General features: G+C 46.2%; 2 protein-coding genes across 5 annotated transcripts in view; both read left to right on the forward strand.

The window, feature by feature from the left end:
• The window catches only part of gsk3ab (glycogen synthase kinase 3 alpha b), an 11350-nt gene extending 10228 nt beyond the window's left edge, over positions 1–1122 (forward strand). The window contains exons 11-12 of one of the 2 annotated variants that reach the window (XR_005100576.1): positions 1–304; positions 378–1122. The exon at positions 1–304 is cut by the window's left edge and continues 538 nt beyond it. The gene's annotated coding sequence lies outside the window, so the exon portion shown is untranslated. The other variant, XM_037273326.1, reaches the window with a different exon arrangement.
• Positions 1123–5769: 4647 nt separating this feature from the next.
• On the forward strand, positions 5770–16741 carry znf574 (zinc finger protein 574). Of its 3 annotated transcripts, none has more exons than XM_037273184.1 (10): positions 5770–5888; positions 7358–7519; positions 9010–10120; positions 10249–10463; positions 10542–10721; positions 11056–11150; positions 11773–11867; positions 13793–13938; positions 14013–14300; positions 15198–16741. In XM_037273184.1, the coding sequence occupies exons 2-10, from the start codon at positions 7364–7366 to the stop codon at positions 15810–15812; spliced, it is 2901 nt and encodes a 966-aa protein (XP_037129079.1). In that variant the 5' UTR covers positions 5770–5888; positions 7358–7363; the 3' UTR covers positions 15813–16741. The 3 variants fall into 3 exon arrangements, with proteins under 3 accessions (XP_037129079.1, XP_037129081.1, XP_037129078.1); XM_037273186.1 differs by lacking the exon at positions 5770–5888 and adding an exon at positions 5947–6023; XM_037273183.1 differs by lacking the exon at positions 5770–5888 and adding an exon at positions 6071–6267.
• Positions 16742–19189: the final 2448 nt, after the last annotated feature.

Genomic DNA, 19189 nt, shown 5'->3' on the forward strand with positions numbered 1-19189 from the left:
AAAAAACATTTTATGACAAAGGAAGCACACTGCAGCAGCCTTTCTTTTCCCCGCTTTACCGTGACCTATTATCTTTAAATTTGGGCGTTGAGGGCCACTGTATGAATTGAATAGTAGAAGCTCACATATCGAGCATGTAAGCTGGAAAGTGTTTCAGCAGGCTAAAAAAATGGGTCCAACCTCCTCATCATCATTTTGACCGAAAGCTACAGTACTTCCTCCAGAGTGACTTACTGTTTCGGACCTTGAATTTTGAGCCCCTTCCCTCCTGGTTGTCCTTGCTCCTCCACAACACAGCTAATCTGTAAATATCAACTCTTATTTTTATTTTTTGTTATTATTCAATTGTTGTTCTTGTAATGTTTTTTTTTCTCCAGTAGATGGCGCGTCCAAGCGACCAGACTGTTTATCCTCAGTCGCAGTCTGTAAATACGGTATTACCTTTTATTTTTTATTTTTTTGGGGGGGGGGATCCCTGGTTCAGTAGGGAGGGAAAAATGGAACAAAAAAGTCTCACAACTGAATCTCTCTCCTTCCATTTCTCCTGTCATGACTTCTCCCCGCCCATAGTTGTCTTAACTGTTTTATTTATTGTATTGTGTGTTTGGTTTCTTTTTGTATATTATTTTCAAAATCGTGTAGTAGTGGGGCCGAAAACGTAGTCACATCCAAGATACTGTACCTCGACTCGGATCGCCAGTCCTCTGGTGGAACGCTTGTTTCCATTGAGCTTCAATGTGAACAGAACGTTACAAGGGTGTGTGTGTGTGTGCGTGCGTGCGCGCTTGTGTGCACCTGTGTGTGTGTGTGTGCGTGTGTGTGCGTATGTGTGTATGTGCACACGCACGCGTGTAGTAGGTGAAAACAGAGCCTTTCATTGAGCGTCTCCTGTGTCCGACCGTCCGTCCACTGTTGTACGACACGCTGTTTTAATGTTACTTTTTAAAATCCGTTTTAGCAGCCCTGACCCACGGTCTGATTACAGACCTTGGCATTGGTGCATAGAACAGTGAAAAACGGTCGGCTAGAGGGGATGACCAAGGAGGGATGGGGGGAGAGAGACAGTTTTTTTGTTTGTTTGCTATAAATAATTCAACTCATTAATAAAGTGATGAAACTGTTGGTGTCTCCGCACAGCCGTGTTTTAATTGTGCGTCTGTAATCGAGGTGCTGATCGTGTCACAGCTGTAATTGAGACTCCGATTGTGTCACCGTGTTCTCACAAACGCCGTGGGAACGCTGTGACGTGATTGGTGCCTGTGAGTTAATCATTTCACGCTGACTGGAACAAAAGGGAAAATATGTCAAGGCAATTTGTTCCAGCCTCAGCTTTTATTAACTTTACCATTCTTGACTCTTGCACCCCAACCCCCCAAAAAAAGAAAAGCCAAAGAATTGTGCCACTTTTGGTTTGTGACTTTTGAGAGTGTAGTTTGAGTGTCGCGTCCTGCACCAAACGGCAGATATTCCACACCGCTGTTTGTGAACTTGCCTGCCTATCCAAACTGAGCATGATTCAAATTCAAAAGGTGCAAGTGCAGGTAAACAAACGGGTTAGACAGTGAGGCTTCAGCCTCCATCTGAAGTAGTACACGGATATTTAACCAGGACCAAACGTGCGTGTGCGCTCACGCTCATTGTCTTAAGGCAATCATTTTCCATTCACACAAGACTCTTGTGTAAAGGAGGAATCGTAGGTTTTAATGAAGTCTTGGGCTTCGCAGTAACAGTCTCCTTCTTTTCTAGAATATTTATAGGCATTGGCAGTCCACTTGAATAATTTGTTTCCTTTTTTTCATAGCTACTCTTCAACACTTGCTATACTAAAAGTTGAGACTGCAGCCAGTCTCGCATTGAGTCATATCAGCTCGTGACTCAAATGAAAAACCAGGAAGAGCTGAAATAATGGAATCCATACCCAAGGCAAACTTCCAACCAAAGTGTGAAGACAAATTTCATTCTGGAGAAGTTGCGCCTAAGGGTAGGTGCTGATGGAATCCTCCTGGAGCTTGAAACTCCAAAGTAACTGTACTTGAGGCAGCGAGACTGATGGAATACTCTTGACGGCTGCCCCTGAGGGGTGAGGGAGACTAACTGGTAGTCCCTGAGACTGGATAGATTTCACCTGAGGACAGGCGGTCTGAGATTGCTTCCAAAATTGAAGGAATCCATAGAGAATCGGGCTGCAGTTGAGCTGCGTAAACTAGTCTTGAGAGATTGTGCCTGTCTGACAGAATCTCCATGTGATTTTTACTGATGGAATAAGTTTAGGGACTAGATATGTTGAATAATGACATCCCTCATGCTGGGAGACTAATGGAATCTTGCCCAAGACTGCAGCAGGGGACAGGCCAACTTGTGGAATTTGCAAGTGTAGACCAAGGAGAATACTGAATGAGAGATGGAACCTGTAGGGTTTGGGAGACAGAACTGAGAGAATCCCTCCCAGGAAATAGCACCTGACTTGAGTGGAATCAGACTGAATCACAGCGAAAGTGCAGAAAGGGGAGTCTAGTTCTCCTTCCTGTGGTGGCCTTTTGTTGAAATCCTCCTCTGAGGTCTTGTGTTGTTGTAAACCCTTTACATCGATTGTGTATTTGAAAACTTTTGGCTGGTGTCTGCACAAAACGCAAACTATTGCCTCTTTTAAGATACACGGTCAAACGTTTACTTTAGTGATCAGCAAAAATTCTTGAAAAGGTGCTGACGCCACCCTTTTTTGTGTCACTCCTTCCAAGTTGCTGACGTGATTTTCCTTTTCCTCCATCAGGACAATATTGACTGTCCCTTGTGACTTTATCGACACTTAATAAGTTTACAGTGGTTTTATTCAATCTCCCGCTACCGTTTATCAACCAGCCCGACACTTACCAAATTGGCAATGGAGCAATCGCAGCGAGCTTCCACTGTGCCGCATAAACTATTATATTCACAGAGTGACGAGTCAATCAAAGTGTGCCCTCGGATGCCCTGCCGACCAACCGGAGGATGAGCAACTCCCACCAGACTTGCGAACCAGACGCCAAATGGGTATTGAAGAGATGGCTTGCGGCCAAATGGGCCACAGCCACTCTCAACCTTGAAGGAAAAACATTACTGTGATGAAGTTCCAGGAGCTTCATATGTTTTGCCCCGCCTTCCTCTTTCTCAACACTATCAGTAATGGCATGTGTGAATTCAGAACCGACAAGGCTCCCGAGCAACTTCTTGACTGAGGTTGTAAAGGGACGATATCTGCTCGAGCTTTTGTATTTGATCTCATTAGGTTGCACAGTTTTGGCTGAGAGGCTAATACATGAATGGGTCGGGCCGCATGAGGGCAAACATTTAATTTTGCATGTGTATTCAGAAAAAACAAGAGTCAGCAGAGAGTGCGCCAGCGAGCACATTAATACTCAAAGGGATCACGCACACAAGCAGACTTCATTAAAACCTACTGCGCTTTTATAGAGGAGTCTTGTCAGGATTTCAAATTATCCCCTTGAGGTAGTCTGACTGTGTGTGAGAGAGAAATAGTTAGTGCTGAAATATCCATGCACTCTGGATGTGCCAATGGGTGCTGAGCTTTGTTGTTTAAAAACTCCCCATAGAAATGTTACACACCAGTGAAGGTCAGAAATATTGTAAAAGTGCTACTGATTTGCTGCTCTATTATAGGACTCTTAAATATACAGTATCTCACAAAAGTGAGTACACCCCTCTCATTTCTGCAATGTTTTAATTATATTTTGTCATGGGGCAACACTGAAGAAATGACACTACAAAGTAAATGTATTACTTCTTCAAAGTAACAAATACAACAATGAATGTGTAAAATGCTGGCAACATAAGTGAGTACGCCCCAACTGAAAATGTCCAAATTGGATCCATATCCTGAAGACAAACAGACTAAGGATATAGGTTACTGGAACCCTGTCCTGTGATCTGATGAGACCAAGATAAACATATTTGGTTCAGATGGTGTCCAGCATGTGTGGCGGCAACCAGGTGAAGAGTACAAAGACAAGTGTGTCTTGCCTACAGTCAAGCACGGTGGTGGGAGTGTCATGTTCTGGGGCTGTATGAATGCTGCTGGCACTGGGGAGCTACAGTTCATTGAGGGAACAACGAATGCCAACATGTACTGTGGAATACTGAAGCAGAGCATGATCCCCTCCCTCCGTAAACTGGGCCGCGGAGCAGTATTCCAACACGATAACGACCCCAAACACACCTCCAAGACGACCACTGCCAAGGTGATGGACTGGCCAAGCATGTCCCCAGACCTAAACCCTATTGAACATCTGTGGGGCATCCTCAAACAGAAGGTGGAGGAGCTTAAGATCTCCAACATCCACCAGCTCCGTGATGTCATAATGGAAGAGTGGAAGAGGATTCCAGCGGCGATCTGTGAAGCTCTGGTGAACTCCATGCCTAAAAGGGTTACGGCGGTGCTGGAAAATAATGGTGGCCATACAAAATATTGACATTTGGGTCCAATTTTGACATTTTCAGTTGGGGTGTACTCACTTTTGTCGCCAGCATTTTACACATTCATTGTTGTATTTTGAGTTACTTTGAAGTAACAATACATTTACTTTGCTATCCAAGATCTACAGTGACTACTTAACATGGTCTCAAAGTGTCATTTCTTCAGTGTTGTCGCATGACGAGATATGATTAAAACATTGCAGAAATGAGAGGGGTGTACTCACTTGTGAGATACTGTATATTTAAAAAAAAATCAAAGGTCTACTATGTAATCAAGCGTTCAGCAACGTTTATTTTTCTTGTTGAAGAATGAGGGCAACTTAAAATTTAAAGTTCAGACACCCCCTTTTAATTTCACCCAGGATGACTCACTCAACCAACACCAAAACCCCCCAAAAAAAGGTTAGTATACAAAAGTATTTCAGGTCTTCAGGTGAAGCGATCTTTATAGTGATCAAATAAAAGTATCCCCCCTCCCATTCAGCTCTAGAAGCAAGTTTTATTGTGACGTGAAATTTTTTAGTCATGTCTAACAAGTGTAGGCCCACAAAAATGTCTCAAATAATAAAATCAAGTAATTATGTGATTAATTTTTTTCTGAACCGTTAATATTAATTTGTGCAATTGCAATGCCTTGGATTTAGTGAGGTTAGTATATATTCATAGCCTTTACTGAAGTGTGCAGTGATACTGTAATATTCCTGGCAGAATTTTTAAATCGTGAAACTTCAAAATGTTCAGGAAGTGAAATACTATAGGTTGGCAGCTCTGCAAAACAAATATAGAATGACTAATATATTGAAATACAGATCTGAAATGAGCACCTTAATATTGAAATACAGGCTTCATGACACATCTAAATTGTGCATTATGCATTTCAAGAGTTGAACGAGTACTACTAAGGACGAATGGGAGTGTAGTAATTGCACTTGAGTACATAGTTTTTTACGTAAAAAACATCTTCCACCATTGTGGAAGAGGATTAGGGCTCAGAATTCTGACTTTAAAATGGGAATTCTCACTTTAAAGTCAGATGTCTGTGAGAAAAAGTCAGAATCCTGTAATAAAAAATAAAAAAAGTCAGAATCCTGTAAAGTGGGAAGTTTGACTTTAAAGTGGGAATTCTCACTTCAAAGTCAGAATTTTGAGAAAAAAGGTCAGAATCGTGTTACCCCCCCCTTCACTAGCCCTAATCCTCTTCCGTAGTGGACATACTACATTTGCATCTGACGGGTTACACTTCCGCCGTGTTTTAGCGCGCTTTCGTCCATCAAATGTCAGTGTCAGCGAATGCCATTGGCAGATTACGGGACCACCTGGACAAATCAGCGCCGTGCTTCTTCCAACTAAGCCCCGAATCAACTTGTTGTCCTAGTTCCCCTTCAAGACTCGACGTCAAAACGTAACGGCAAGCCGCGGTGAGTTACTCGACGTTCGATCACTTCTTTTTCATACTTTTGGGGCATCGTTTCCTAAGGTAAGGGGACGGCGAGACTTTTAGACTATCGCCGCCATTACACCACCGAAGAAGGGTATCCCGCCCTCCGTCTTAAGTATGCTCTTCTTCTTCTCCTTCGCCTCCTTCTTCTTCTCCTCCGTTTTCTTCTTCTCCACCGCCTTCATGGTAGAACCTTGACGAGGAAGCAGAAGTCGTCTAAGTGTTTTAGGGGAATACTTACGTTAACGTTTGGGATGCTGAAACCGTTTCGTTAGCTTTTGGAGCTATCTCGCGGCCACGCCGTTAGCTTTTGCTATTAGCCGGGCGGCCATTTAGCTCAACGGTTCTTGTCCATGACGGTGACTGCTAAATTAGCCGCCGAGCTGCTCGCCGCCATCGAACGTTTTATTTTTTATGTACAATCAAAACGGAGCCCTGCCCCACCTTTCCTGTGTTCGCTTTCAATAGTGTGCGTTTCATCAGGCTTTTTTTTTTTTTTTTTTTTTAAACGTGTGTTGCTGTGGTTTAGTAAGGCGAAAAGAGAATCGTCGCGCCTTTGAAATGGTGTGGACGCTTCTTAAAGGCCCACGCACACCGAAAGTCCGTTTGGCTTTCATCTTCAGACTTTGTCGGTTCTGTGTTTGTAATTCCCGCACAGTCTTAAGATTCAACTAGAAAATAACCCTCTGAGCGAAAGTTGGTGATCTGGTCAAAAAGACGTGCAAGTTACACAACACAATGTATATGTAATATAAACACTACCAAGTACAGTCATACACTGTCATTGGAGTACAAGGCTTGTTTAATTGACCCCAACATTTCATAAACATGTTCTGTTCATTGAAGACTAAATTGTGCAAAGGTCTGAAATGTGAACAAATTTCCCCAGCAGTTATTGAAAAATTAAATGCAAACTGCAATGCAATCAATTAGATTACTGTTACTAAGCACAAATACTCAATCTGTTGTTCATGATTTAAAATAGTGGTCTGAAATGAGCCCCCACACCCAGACCCCTCCTCCAAATGTGCCCCTTAAACGTAAAGGACTGCCTTTCCTAGCTAAAGCAGGTTAACATATACTTAAGTGAGGCGCTTACAGACCTTGCAGGTTTAGCAGTGTGATGTTATTACCAACGTCACTAAGCACTCGTAGAATCAGGGAGAACCTTCGTCGCATGTTGTTGGATGTCAGAAGCGCAGAAAGGTGGCTCTTGAACAACATGAAATGTGCCTACAAATTAGGGCGGGGAGACAAGGTGTGTGACTGTGAATGCTGCATACAGTGACATCACAACTGGCACTCTTGTCTTCCATCAGGAGAGGGCAATGTTTGCACCAGAAGCACATACACCACACACACACATACAATTGCTTTTATATTGAAAGCTAATCTTTTTAGTTGCAGCACATAAATCTTTAATTTCTGATATTTTCTTGGCTACTGCAGGGGGACATGGAGACTCAGTCGGTGTACATGTGCTTCCCCTGCTACAAGGAGTTCAACACCCTGGAAGAGGTGCTGAAGCACCAGATGACTTGCACGGCCGAGGAGGACCAGGCTGACTTGTCCCGCGTCACGCCTATGATTGTTCCGGTGCTCCAAACGCAGGTAATAAAAGCTCGCTGGTTTGAATTCCTCCAAAAAGCGCTACAAAAAGCGTTCGTAGCATCGGCATGAGGTGCTCGTGGCTTCACTGATTAATAATGAAGATCCCTAAATGGTAGCATTGACCTGCAGCTGAGCACTAAACACGTAGCTTGTTTGCCACAATTTATAGGCCGCTCAGTGGGATTTTTTTGTTCTCAGAATTGATTAGCTCAGCGGGACTGAGGGCTGAACACTTTTCTCACATAGAGAACAAATTGTATCGCTGTCAATGTTGCAAATGTGGAGTTGTGCAGAAAAGTCAATTATGGACCTCCATCAAGTCATTGTCGCAGATTAGCCTCCAACATGATTTGTTTCATCATATTTTTCTCATAAGTAATAAATTGTAACTACAATAAATTACTACAAGATTCCACAAGCACAAAAATAAACACACAGCCACGGTTTTCATTAGCTAACAGAGGATAGATTCCCTTGAAGACTTGCGAATTTGCTAATGCAGAGCAGTAGAACTGCGGCAGTCCTGCATGTTAAAGCATGCACGTACAAAGACTGCATTTTAATACGTTTCAATGAAACTTTGAAGTCGTCTCGCAATATCCGTACACAGGGTTCGCTACTTTTATCCACCCGTGCACGATCTGAACCGCTTATCCTCACGAGGGTCACGGACTCTGCGACGTCTCGCTGTTTGAAATCTCAATTAAGATGGTAGAATACAAAAATAGAAATGCTAACCTTTTGGCCTGAAACAATAGTCATACAGACAAAACCGATCCTTTAGAAAAAGTTCTCCAGTCTTAAGTGCAGTTTTTCTGACTCTGACCCTGCAAGTGGAGCTCAATCTCATGTCTGGAAAAAGGTTCCATATCTGCGAGATGGCAATCGATGTGGCGGGGCTTCGGAACAGCCGGCCACGGCTGCTAATGAGGTCACTCGGCAGACTGATGCTCATGATGCTCGCTAACTGCCCAGGCCGTCTCGCCAGCTCTGGATCATGCGCCTTTGTCCTCCATCGTTGTCTTTGTGTTTTGTGTGACTGTTGAATTACTGTTGATCATTTTCCAAATAAATTTCAATTTGCATTCACCCAGGGAGATGGGAGCCATTAAGCTTCAGGAGCTTTGACATAACACATGCCGTCCCACTCCATTGGCTATCATTTGCTTGTTTATTAAGGAATATAGCCACATAACAACAGCTGTTAATGTTTTTATTGGATGAAGAGAGCGTTTACAGTGACGTTCAGTGCACGCAAACATTTACGGTCAATCAGAGCGAGGGAGTTGTAAGTGTAGCGCCTTGACAAGTGCAGAACTACCTTTGTGCTTTATGATACTAATGAAAGTATATGTATTTTTTTTTTTTTTTTTACGAATTTGTCGCATTTAGTCATCTAACAGTGGCAATGAAATGTTCCTTTATTTTTATTCTCCAACCAAAGGAACATTTATTCTGTTCTTTCTCCCTCATCCATTGTGTTCTCGCAGCCGGCCCTAACACAGGAGGAGACGGTCGGCCCGCGAATCCAAGTGGAGCTGGAGACACTGTCGGCACAGTCTGCCGATAATGTGGTGCAGGAGGCTGACATGGAGGCCCAAGAGGCCGAGCTCAGCGAAGATCAACTGTTGGATCAGCCCCGAATCCTCTACCAGTGCGGGGACTGCGAGGAGCTCTTCAAGAGCCTGGACCAATGGCAGAGTCATCGCAAAGAAGGTGTCTGTATGAGGGCCGTCGTCGTGGGCGAGTCGGACAACGAGCCGCAGTCCGGTTTCCCTGCCGAGGAACCTCATCCCGTCGCCGAGCCTGACGTGAGTGAGCACGAGTCCGACCGAGCGGACGCTTTGGGATCAGAAAAGGAACAAACACGAGACGTTGAAGCTTCGTCGTGCGACGGTTCCGACCCGGCGGCTCCCGAGGTGGTCACAGTGTCATCTGCGCTAGAAGAGTCGTCTCCCAGGAAGAGAGGCGCATTAAAGAAGCCAAAGCCTGATCCGGTGCTGCTGTGCGTGGACTGCGGCTCCTGTTTCGGCCTGGTCTCCGAACTGGTGGCCCACCGCAAGACGCATGGCTTCGAGGAGGCCTTGCACCACTGCACCGTGTGCGGCGAGAGCTTTCTCAACACCACCCTCTTCCTCTACCACCGCAAGCAACACCGGCAGAAAGGCGAAGGAAGCACCACAGTGGCGAGCAGCCAATCAGAGAAAATGTACCCGCACAGCAGCGCGGCGGAGGGGCAGGAGCCAGATGGCGCGCCCTCCACCTCTTCGGCGCAGCCCGCCGAGCTCTTCCTGTGCCTCCAATGTGGCGGCAGCTTCAACAGCGCCGCCGTGCTGGCCACGCATCGTCGGGCCATGCACGACCTGGACACGCCCATCCATTCCTGCTCCTACTGCAAGGAGACCTTCATGAACACCACCCAGTACCTGTACCATCGCAGGCAGCACCGCGTTCTGGAGTGCGGCCCGATAGATGAAGTGGAGACCGGCGACGAGATCGCGTCGCCGACTGAGGAGGCGCAGACCTCAAAGCGCTTGCTCACTGAGTCGGATGCACCAGCCCCAAAGAGGAGCAGGCAGGTTTTCCGGATCGTTGGCAAAGGTAAAGTGGACTCCGCAAAACTGATGTAAGAAAGCTGACAATGCAACGATCAGGCCTTTGCTGAGGAAAGATGTTCAAATCTGCTCCTGTAGCCTGTTTATGTCAAAAGTGATTATTTCTCTTTTTAGGAAACAAGGATTCTAGCGGTAAAGAGGAAGCGGAGGGCGGGGCAGCAGTTCCGGTGGACACGGCGAACCTCCCGCCACCCGCCAAGCTGCTGCAGGACTGGTCCCGCACCGCCCTGCCCCACGTATGCCCCTACTGCGGCAAAACCTTCACCAGGCGCGTCTTCTTGCGCACGCACGTCTACAGCCACACCGGAGAGAAGCTCTTCAATTGCAAGGTGGCCGTCAGAATCTTCAAGCGCACTGCAGCAACACAAGTCAGCCACGTCACGCCTTGCCTTGCCGTTGTCCTGCAGGTGTGTTCCAAGTCCTTCACCAACTCACAGAGCCTGCTGCGCCACACCATGAGTCACAGCGGCAACAGGCCCTTCTGCTGCGACGTGTGCGGCAAAGATTTCACGCAGGCCGCCACTCTCAAGAGGCACCAGCTCATTCACACCTCGGACCAGCCTCGTCGCAAGCGCGGACGCAAACCGGTCGGTCCCCTTTTCTGCCTCTTCAACAAGAGGCACGCCTCTACCGTTGGTCCTGTACCTTCCCACCATAACAAAAACATTTGCCTCTTGAAACAAATTCTTGTCTATCGCTTCATGTTTGTTTAATTGGCTTTGTTTACTCTTGCTCTTTAGTGAGCCCTCTAGTGCATTATTTTTATTTAATGTGAAGGATTCTGTAAGTGCTAGTCTTTTGCGTTTCACTGAGTTAAAGGCTGAATAAAGCGTACTGCACAAGGCTTTTCAAGACCTTGCTTACTAATCTCTTTTTTTTTTTCCCCTCCTCCTTTGTCCTTCCCTGTGTCCTTGGCTGCAGATGTATGCTGCAGATGGTGACGTTGGAGACGGTCTCTTCTCGTGCCCCCTCTGTCCTTCACACTTTAACACAGAGGAACAGCTCAACCATCACAAGTAACACGTTTCCTTTCTCTGTATTGTTTGATGTATTCTTTTGTGTCTCGCGGCACTATTTTCTCTTCAGTGAGAATATTCAGCCTTGGCAATACAGTTAAATGTGTGTCCCATTATCACAGTATGACATTTAGATTAACGCCCTTCTCTCGGCTGGCCGTGTAGCAGCTTTGTCGGACCTTTAAGCTTTCTGAACACGCCGTGCCCGGATATCTTCGACGTCCTTGAGTTTCAGCCACGTATGATTGACAGACAGCCCAAGCAAATTAAGTGGACAGGACAGGACAGGGCAGGACAGGATAGGAGGGAGGAAATGTGTACACCGTGTCTGTCTATTATATTCTTGTGAGTATGAGGTGAAATGGCTGATGAAGTCACCTCCCTAGCTTCTTTATTTTCAGAACAATGTCGCAGTCCTCAATAACTTTGAGTAGAACGATTGCATTTGTACACTATTGACAGGTTGTGTCCTTAAGTGGACATGGCGACAGCCCTGTCACGAGCAGCAAAAATCTGCATGTCAAGTAGGGTTTAGTTTACTGCTGTTCTTCTAGTTCAGACACTCTTGGCTATTTATTCATATGTTTAAAAAGTGTTTTTTTTTTGTTTTTTTAATCATCAGACTTCTCCACACCAGCAACCCATTCCCCTGCCCGGACTGTGGAGAGGCATTCAGTCGCAGGAAGGACCTCGACCTGCACTCCCTCACCCATCAAGGTCAGAGCCCCCTGGACTTACCCAATTTGTATTGTCAGCGGGAAGAAAGCATTCTAGCAGGAAACGCTTTGCGCTCCTCTTTTTTGCGTTATCGTCCCCGTCAGTCGTTTTGTGTTTCTGTTCGGGACCGGAAGAGCAGGTATCAGCGTGTAATGAAAAACCCGCTATGCCGTAATGGAAACGAATCAATTATGATGTTCTTATTAGTACAACTCCCAGTCAATTACTATTGACTCGGCGATAAATGCCTGCCCACTCACCTGGTCAATCTTGTTTATTACTAAACATACGTTGGCGTTGTTGCGCCCATGCATTAGGGCACCGACTTTGCATTGATCTGTGTCTCAAGTGGAACGGAATTGGAAAGGTGCAGGTATATGAATTGGGTCAACGTGCCCACACTTCATCTTAATCAGGAAGGTGGGGGACAAGGGGGGGGCTCATTAGTTAAGCTTGATGAGTCCGCACGAGGCAGAGGTCAGAGATACGGCGTTCTTCGGCGAGAGATGATTGAAGACACCGATCCGCCGATCAGCCCTGGGCCATCGGGCAAGATTGTCCTTAATAAAAGTTTAATTAGTTGCTTCCCGAGGGGAAGGAGGGGCCGGGGCGGGACGGTCGTCCCTCCTGGAGTAGAAAGGTGCTGATGGTTAGCAGATTGCCAGCCGTTGGGGTGACGACCACTTGACGTGCTCATGATCCATCGGTTGGCTTTTTTTTTTTCTCCTCCTTCTTCCCCAGACATGTTTTCATCCCAGCAGGAGAGCATTTGGTTTTCGCTAAATAGACCCTGGATATCTGCCGCCAATTCATTGATGAGCTGATCACTAGAGACTGAGCATCACTTGCAATAGTTAGTCACGCAAAACTTGCAGCATTGGCACTGCAAATGTGTTACCCGTCCAATCATGGAGATGTGCGCTCATTTACGGCATTCCTGTTTTTGTTTTTTTCTTTTTGGTGCGGGGAGTAAACCAGGAATTTTTTAAAATAGAACTTTAGCACCTAATAGACTTGACTTATGCCATTTGAGTGGAAAATGAAAGTATTGTGCTGTCCTGCCATGTGGGTTACTGTAATTATGACATTTCTTTTACTGAGTTAGCGCAAGATGGCAACCTCGTTCCGACTTGCACATCAATCCTGGTGACGCAGTCGCTTTAAGAATGAGACTACGTCTGAAGTGGGAACTCGTGTATTTTTTATTCTCCTACTGTAAACATGAAAAATTGTTTAAATGTTCAGTTGGGAAATATGTGATTATTTTTCTGGCTGGTTTTGTTTTTTGGCAGAGTGGGAAAACAGTGTTCATTTAGGAGTGAATCAAGTGGCAAAGTGTCAATGAGCCAATGTGACCTTTTCTCCCCGGAGAATCCAATGATACTGTTGCCGCTTATTAATGCTCCTAAATTGAAAGCTGTACGCTTCCTGAAACTCAAACACCAGATGATCACTGCAGCGCTGTTAAGATGGAGTCAAATATCTCTCTCAGTGAATTGAAGCGGGACTTCACTCGACGTGTTTTACAACGCACACTAACGAACAGCGCTTGTACTTGCGCGTGCCACCGCCTGTGCATTGATTTTTATTTTATTTTTTCTTCTCTTTAGCGCTTGTCCTCATTAGAGTCCCTGACTTTGGCCGAGAAGCCAGGTACACTCTGGACTGGTCGCCTGCCAATCTCAGGGCACATGTAGAAAATAACCATTCACACCTTAAGAGGACTTAATCAGCCTCAAGTGCATGTTTTTGGAAAACACGCACAGCATGGGGAAAACATGCTAACTTTGAGGGTCAAGATCAGGGAATGAGTTGTCAATTTTGGCCATATGAAAGTCTACCTAAATAGACTTGATTTGAAGCCAGGACCTTTAATGTGTTCATCTCCACTTGGATTCACAATCCCACCATTTCTTCCATTTCAGACAAGGAGCCCGTCGTCTGTCCCCACTGCTCCTCCCAGTTCATCAACGAGTCTGTGCTTGAGATCCACCTGCAGCGCTGCACAAGCGAGGAGGAGAGGAACACCGGACGCGGGCGAGGACAAGGACGGGGGCGCTCCACAGGACAGGTAAGCCTTACGGAGTTGTCCACACCATGTCAACAAAGGATCAGAACCTGAAAGTCTGAAACACGCCCCCGCAGATTGAGTGCGACCTGTGCGGCCACCGCTGCATGACCCAGGAGGGCCTGGACCTCCACCGGCTATCCCACACCGGCCAGACGCCGCTCAAGTGCCCGGTGCGGCCCTGCCGCCGCCGTTTCATCTCCAACAAGGCCCTGGAGGAGCATGTGCTGGCCCACTGCCAGGGCAAAATTAGCAAGTCCAAGAGCCGGGTCCGCTTCGAGTGCGAGATCTGCTTCAAGGGCTTCGCCTACAACTCCACCTTCCAGGTTCACATGAGGACTCACACCAATGAGAGGCCCTTCGAGGTAAGAAAGTCACTCAGAATCGTTGGGAAGACCTGCTTTTTTTTCATGACCTACATCACAAATTGAAATCCAGCATTCACGGTCACAAGCTGATCCCCGCAATGGCCATCTTGCCACTTCTGGACCTGAGCCATTTGCAACCTGTGCGTGTATGTGTGTCCTACGGGTGTTTCCTCCCTCGCTGTACTTGTGATTAATGGCCGGGCTGAATTAGGACCTGTCAGCTCCCCTCGCTGCCTGTTACTATTCTGGGAATCCCCCGCCACCCCCACCTCTTTTGCCGCCCCCATCCCACTGGCGACCCTCCATCTTTGCCGTGCCGGTGACATCAACTCTCCCCACCAAGCCGCCCTGCTTGCCGCTGCGGGAATTGATTTAATGTTGGCAACCACGCAGCATCACTCTGGCCGCGCTCAAAGATGGATGTTTGATTGGAGACGCAACAAAGGCTGTCCTTCTGTGGCTGAATATTAATTGAAGCCAGGCGACAGAGAGAAATCATGCATTTTCTTAGAATTTCGCCGACAAAGTTAAAAAAGAAGAGCCACAAAAGTTGATGCTGCGGTTTTGTGTAGTCGCTCATAAAAGTATGAAAAATCCACAGAATGTGGATCAAGCAGCAGATGATGTTGTGCTCTAATAAAGTCTGCTGTTCACTTCCCACCTTGTGAAAAAACTCGTAAAATATGTTTAACCCTTGATGCGCGAATGTCTTTGCTATAAAGAGGCACAGTAAGCCATGCGGGTAGCCCGCCGCCGCAAAAGCTAACTTTGCTCAAGCGGCACTTGAAGGCACAGTAAAATATGAGGACGCTTCTCCGGCCAAAAGTCCCCTGGAGCCGGACCGGGAGCGGTTCGCATATTAATGGTCTTGTCCGGTTTCTTCTCCTCCGCCAGTGCACCACCTGCGGCAAATGCTTCCGCCAGCTGCCCCACCTGCAGGACCACGAGCGCATCCACAGCGGTGTGCGGCCTTTCTGCTGCTGGATCTGCGGCAAGAGCTTCAGCGTGGCGGCCCGCCTCACCGAGCATGCCCGCACCCACAGCGGCGAGAAGCCGTACCCGTGCCCCAACTGCCCCGCCGCCTTCCGCTCCCGCTCCAACCTGGACAAGCACATCCGGCAGCACGGCGACCAGGCTGCCCAGGCCGCCGAGGAGGTGGCCAGCGCCAACGAGGCGGCGCAGGTCCAGAAGGTGCTGGAGGGTGCCAAAGTGCTCTCCTCCCTTGCCGACGCCACCCAGGTGGAGGTGGACGACGGCAACGGCGGCATGCAGACCATCTACGTGCTGCAGGCCAGTGAGGGCGGCGGCGAGGCGGTCATGATCCCCGCTGAGGAGCTGAGTGGCATGGACGGAACCTCGCAGGTGGTCATCCTGCCCTCGTCCATGCTGGGAGCGCAGGGCATCACCATTCCCACCATCACAGTGGACGGCAGCGAGATCACCATGATGGACGGCTCGCAGTCCCCGCAGCAGCACTCCATCGAGTTCATCGTGGAGGAGACTATTTGAGCGTCGAGCCCCGGGTGAAGTTTCACTCAAAATATACATTCCTTGGAAAGAAAATTAGATAGTCAACTTGAGCGCTAAAGTTCACAAGTGTTAGATGTGCGATTGATTTTACCTTCTCTTAACTTTGGAATACAAGCCCATCTGTTCAATGCTTCAGTGCCTTTTGCACAACTTGCTAACAACAGTAGTTGTGAGCCACGATCCCTGGCTCATTTCGAATTAGGGTTTAACGCCTCTTCTTCATCATGAGGAGTGCACGCCCACCTCAAATACTGCAATTGATCAATAAAACGAGATGTGGCCGCAGAGTTGGTGCGCTCAGCACATTGCGACAGAGATTGGGAAAGACCAGAAAAGTCCAAGAAATGGACACATTGCAAATTTTCTTTTATCAAAAACCTGTTGTGAATTTTGAAGTGCAAACAAGTAGTGAAACATTGACCAAGTGTTCATGTGCATCGTGGAGGTCACCTTTAAAGCTTAGAGCGCATTTTAGGATCTTCCTTTAATTTCACGCAAACTTAATAGTTTCCAGCTTTAACCACCCTGCCTTAAAATACAATCAAACCTGGAAAGATCCACCCTCCGTTTTTTCCTCAAATTCAATCTTCCGACAACTGTTGTGGAAACATTTAGGTTACTTTAAACTCTTCTTCAGCCTAAATTTTGGACTTGTGTTCAGTTTATAACACAGAATGTGGACTTGGAAGAAGAAAGACTGGTGTTTGTTATGACCATTATCCAACATCAGTGGCGACACACCGAATTGATTCGGTCGTCGGCCACCCTTGAAGAAAATCTTACAAAAAATCTTCCTACTTGTGTTAGTTTACTGCATGCTTTGAATGCGAAATGTAGTGCCATCTGGTGGACAATAAAAAAAGATCAATGCGAAAGCCGACAGTCCAAATGTAAATCTTAACAAATGACTTCATTAGATTCAATTGAGTTTCTGATGGGGTGGTTTTTTTTTGTCTGTTGCGTTTCCATGTTGTGCTCATTTCATGAGTAGATGACAATTATGAATATTCAAGATTCAAGAGTTTTTTATTCGCCATGTTTGAGCGTCCCAAACAAGGAATTTGACTTCGGTAAATCACACCCTCTGTTCAACATTTAGGTGACTAACAACACTCAGGACATGTGAATATACATCCCCTGGCGCTTTATTCAAAACACCCCAAATGACTTGGAAAATGGTAAATGGAAAAAAAAAAACCTGAAAGGCACACCCAAAAACACCGGGATTGCTTAAGGGTTAACTCAAAGGGTTAATTCAAATCACATTGTGCAAGCTAGTAAGAGTCGTTCATCAAAACCTCTCTGCAGCTGTAGATCATCCCACCTTCGGCAGCCCCTGCTGTCGCACGCCTCTTCGGGCTAACAAGCGTGGGAGTGAAAAGGCACCCAGCTCAGCGGCAGTACGAGTCAGAGTGACCCCCCCCCCCCCCCCCCCCCCCCCCCGCACTGTCACCGGCTTGGCGAGGTGCGTGCGAACTCCAATTGTCTGCTCTATTCATTGTTAGTGACTTTTAGTCCTCAAATTAAATAAATCCTATTGTTATTCAAATAATGTGCGTGTCGTTCCATGGAATTAATCCAGTGGTTGCCGGCACTGAAAATCCAAAATAATGATCTATTTGTAAGCAAGACTTTATTATGGAGGTCCTCTACCCTTGTATTTGCACACACACATGCAAACACGTGTCGGCGCAAACGGGGCCACTCTGTCTTGTTTTGTTACGGTGTCAAGGAAAGCAATAATGCTGATGATGGTGAGCGAGGGGAAGTGAAATGGGCGAATGGTGGCAACGGATGGGCCTCCCAAGGTGCAAAAGGCGTCCGGCAATGGCAATTTGTCTGCCTTGTATTGCTTTCTTCTGATGCTCGACGTGGGGCCGGCTAATAACCAAATCTTTTCCGGAGAACGGAGGCCCAGTTTTGTGTTTGACAGGGGTGGCAAAAGTGAAAAATACATTTTTACTGTCAGTTATATACAGAAATGAAAACCAAACCTCAGACCACAGAAAAATAATTTGCCTCTTTCATGATAGTTTTCATCACTGGTGTAAGTTGCTTCTGCACATCTGACGGCATCAAGTTCACTGCTTGAATATTCGCTGATTAACACATCACATCCTGCCATATTTGTACAAAGCCCTAACGATGGCATCTCTGGAAGCGAGTCCACCAAGGTAGAGGCAATGGTCTAAACTGTTTTTCTTAAGTACTTTGTAGATTAAGATTTAGGAGAAAAAAAGCAAAAGTGGAATCAAAAGTCCCAAGTTATCATGGACTACATACTCCTACTATCTACTATATTTGTGTGAATCGCTTATTTTCACTTCTACGTGAAATAAAAAGGTAAGAGTTGTGTTTGTGATAAAGAATTGAACATTTTTTGTAGTTCAGTTCAAGATGGCCGCCATAGGTCACTTGGTTGACCATGAGCTAGCCATGCTAGCTGTCTCCTCGGTTTTCCAAAGCATTACTTGAAAGCATTGTTGACATTTGACACATGATGCCATGCCTGAAAGGTCCACTCGCACTGTTTTTTCACACACACACACACTACACACATCCATCATTATATGCGGGAATCGAACTCACGTGTCGGCACACAAGACAGGCAAGTGTACCCCTACACCAGGGGTCCCCAAACGGTTTCCTGTGAGGGCCACACAACTTTTCCCTTCTCTGATGGGAAGTTTGTAACAGAAAAAGTGTGACGATTGCAGGAGGGCCTAAACGTAAAAATGTATTGTTTTCCAGAGAGCACGATCAAATAACCCTTTCTGGATTCTTCACAGAGCAAAAGTCAGGAAATAAATTATAACACCATTCATGAAATAAATAATAACCAAATAACCCTCTCTGGGTTCTTCACAGAAAAAATCCAGGAAACAAACACTATGAAATAAATCATAACCAAATAACCCTCTCTGAGTTCTTCACAGAAAAAAAGTCCATGGAACACAAACTTTCTGTTGTGCTGTGCACAATCTTAACTGGCCCAAGTTCAGCTTAGTTGTCAGAGCAGAATCTCTTACTTAAATGAGCAGGCTCTCAAAGTTCTTGTGTTCCTTCCTTATAATTCTTTTCCAGTAGGCTTGTCGACATCGCTAATTGCAGCTCGTTCTCTCATCAACTTCCTTGTGAAAACCACAAAGCAAGCAGGCTGAGAAACTGAACTATGTGATACACCTGCGCCTATACCAGTACCACTACCAGTATGGTTGTGGAGATGGATTTTATCCAAGTAGATTTTATTATGATGATATTTTTTATACTCCGAATGACTCATTCAAGTTAGCCTTAGTACGTTCATCAGTGTGAACTGTGGGCCTGCATCTACCAGATGACTGGTTCAGCTGAGC

This window comes from Syngnathus acus, chromosome 16, assembly GCF_901709675.1.
Source record: "Syngnathus acus chromosome 16, fSynAcu1.2, whole genome shotgun sequence".
Classification (NCBI taxonomy): Eukaryota; Metazoa; Chordata; class Actinopteri; order Syngnathiformes; family Syngnathidae; genus Syngnathus; species Syngnathus acus.

Coding starts and splice junctions, on each gene's coding strand:
- znf574 (XM_037273183.1), top strand. Junction 13,939..14,012: donor GGGGGCGCTCCACAGGACAG/GTAAGCCTTACG, acceptor ACGCCCCCGCAG/ATTGAGTGCGACCTGTGCGG. Junction 14,301..15,197: donor CCAATGAGAGGCCCTTCGAG/GTAAGAAAGTCA, acceptor CTCCTCCGCCAG/TGCACCACCTGCGGCAAATG.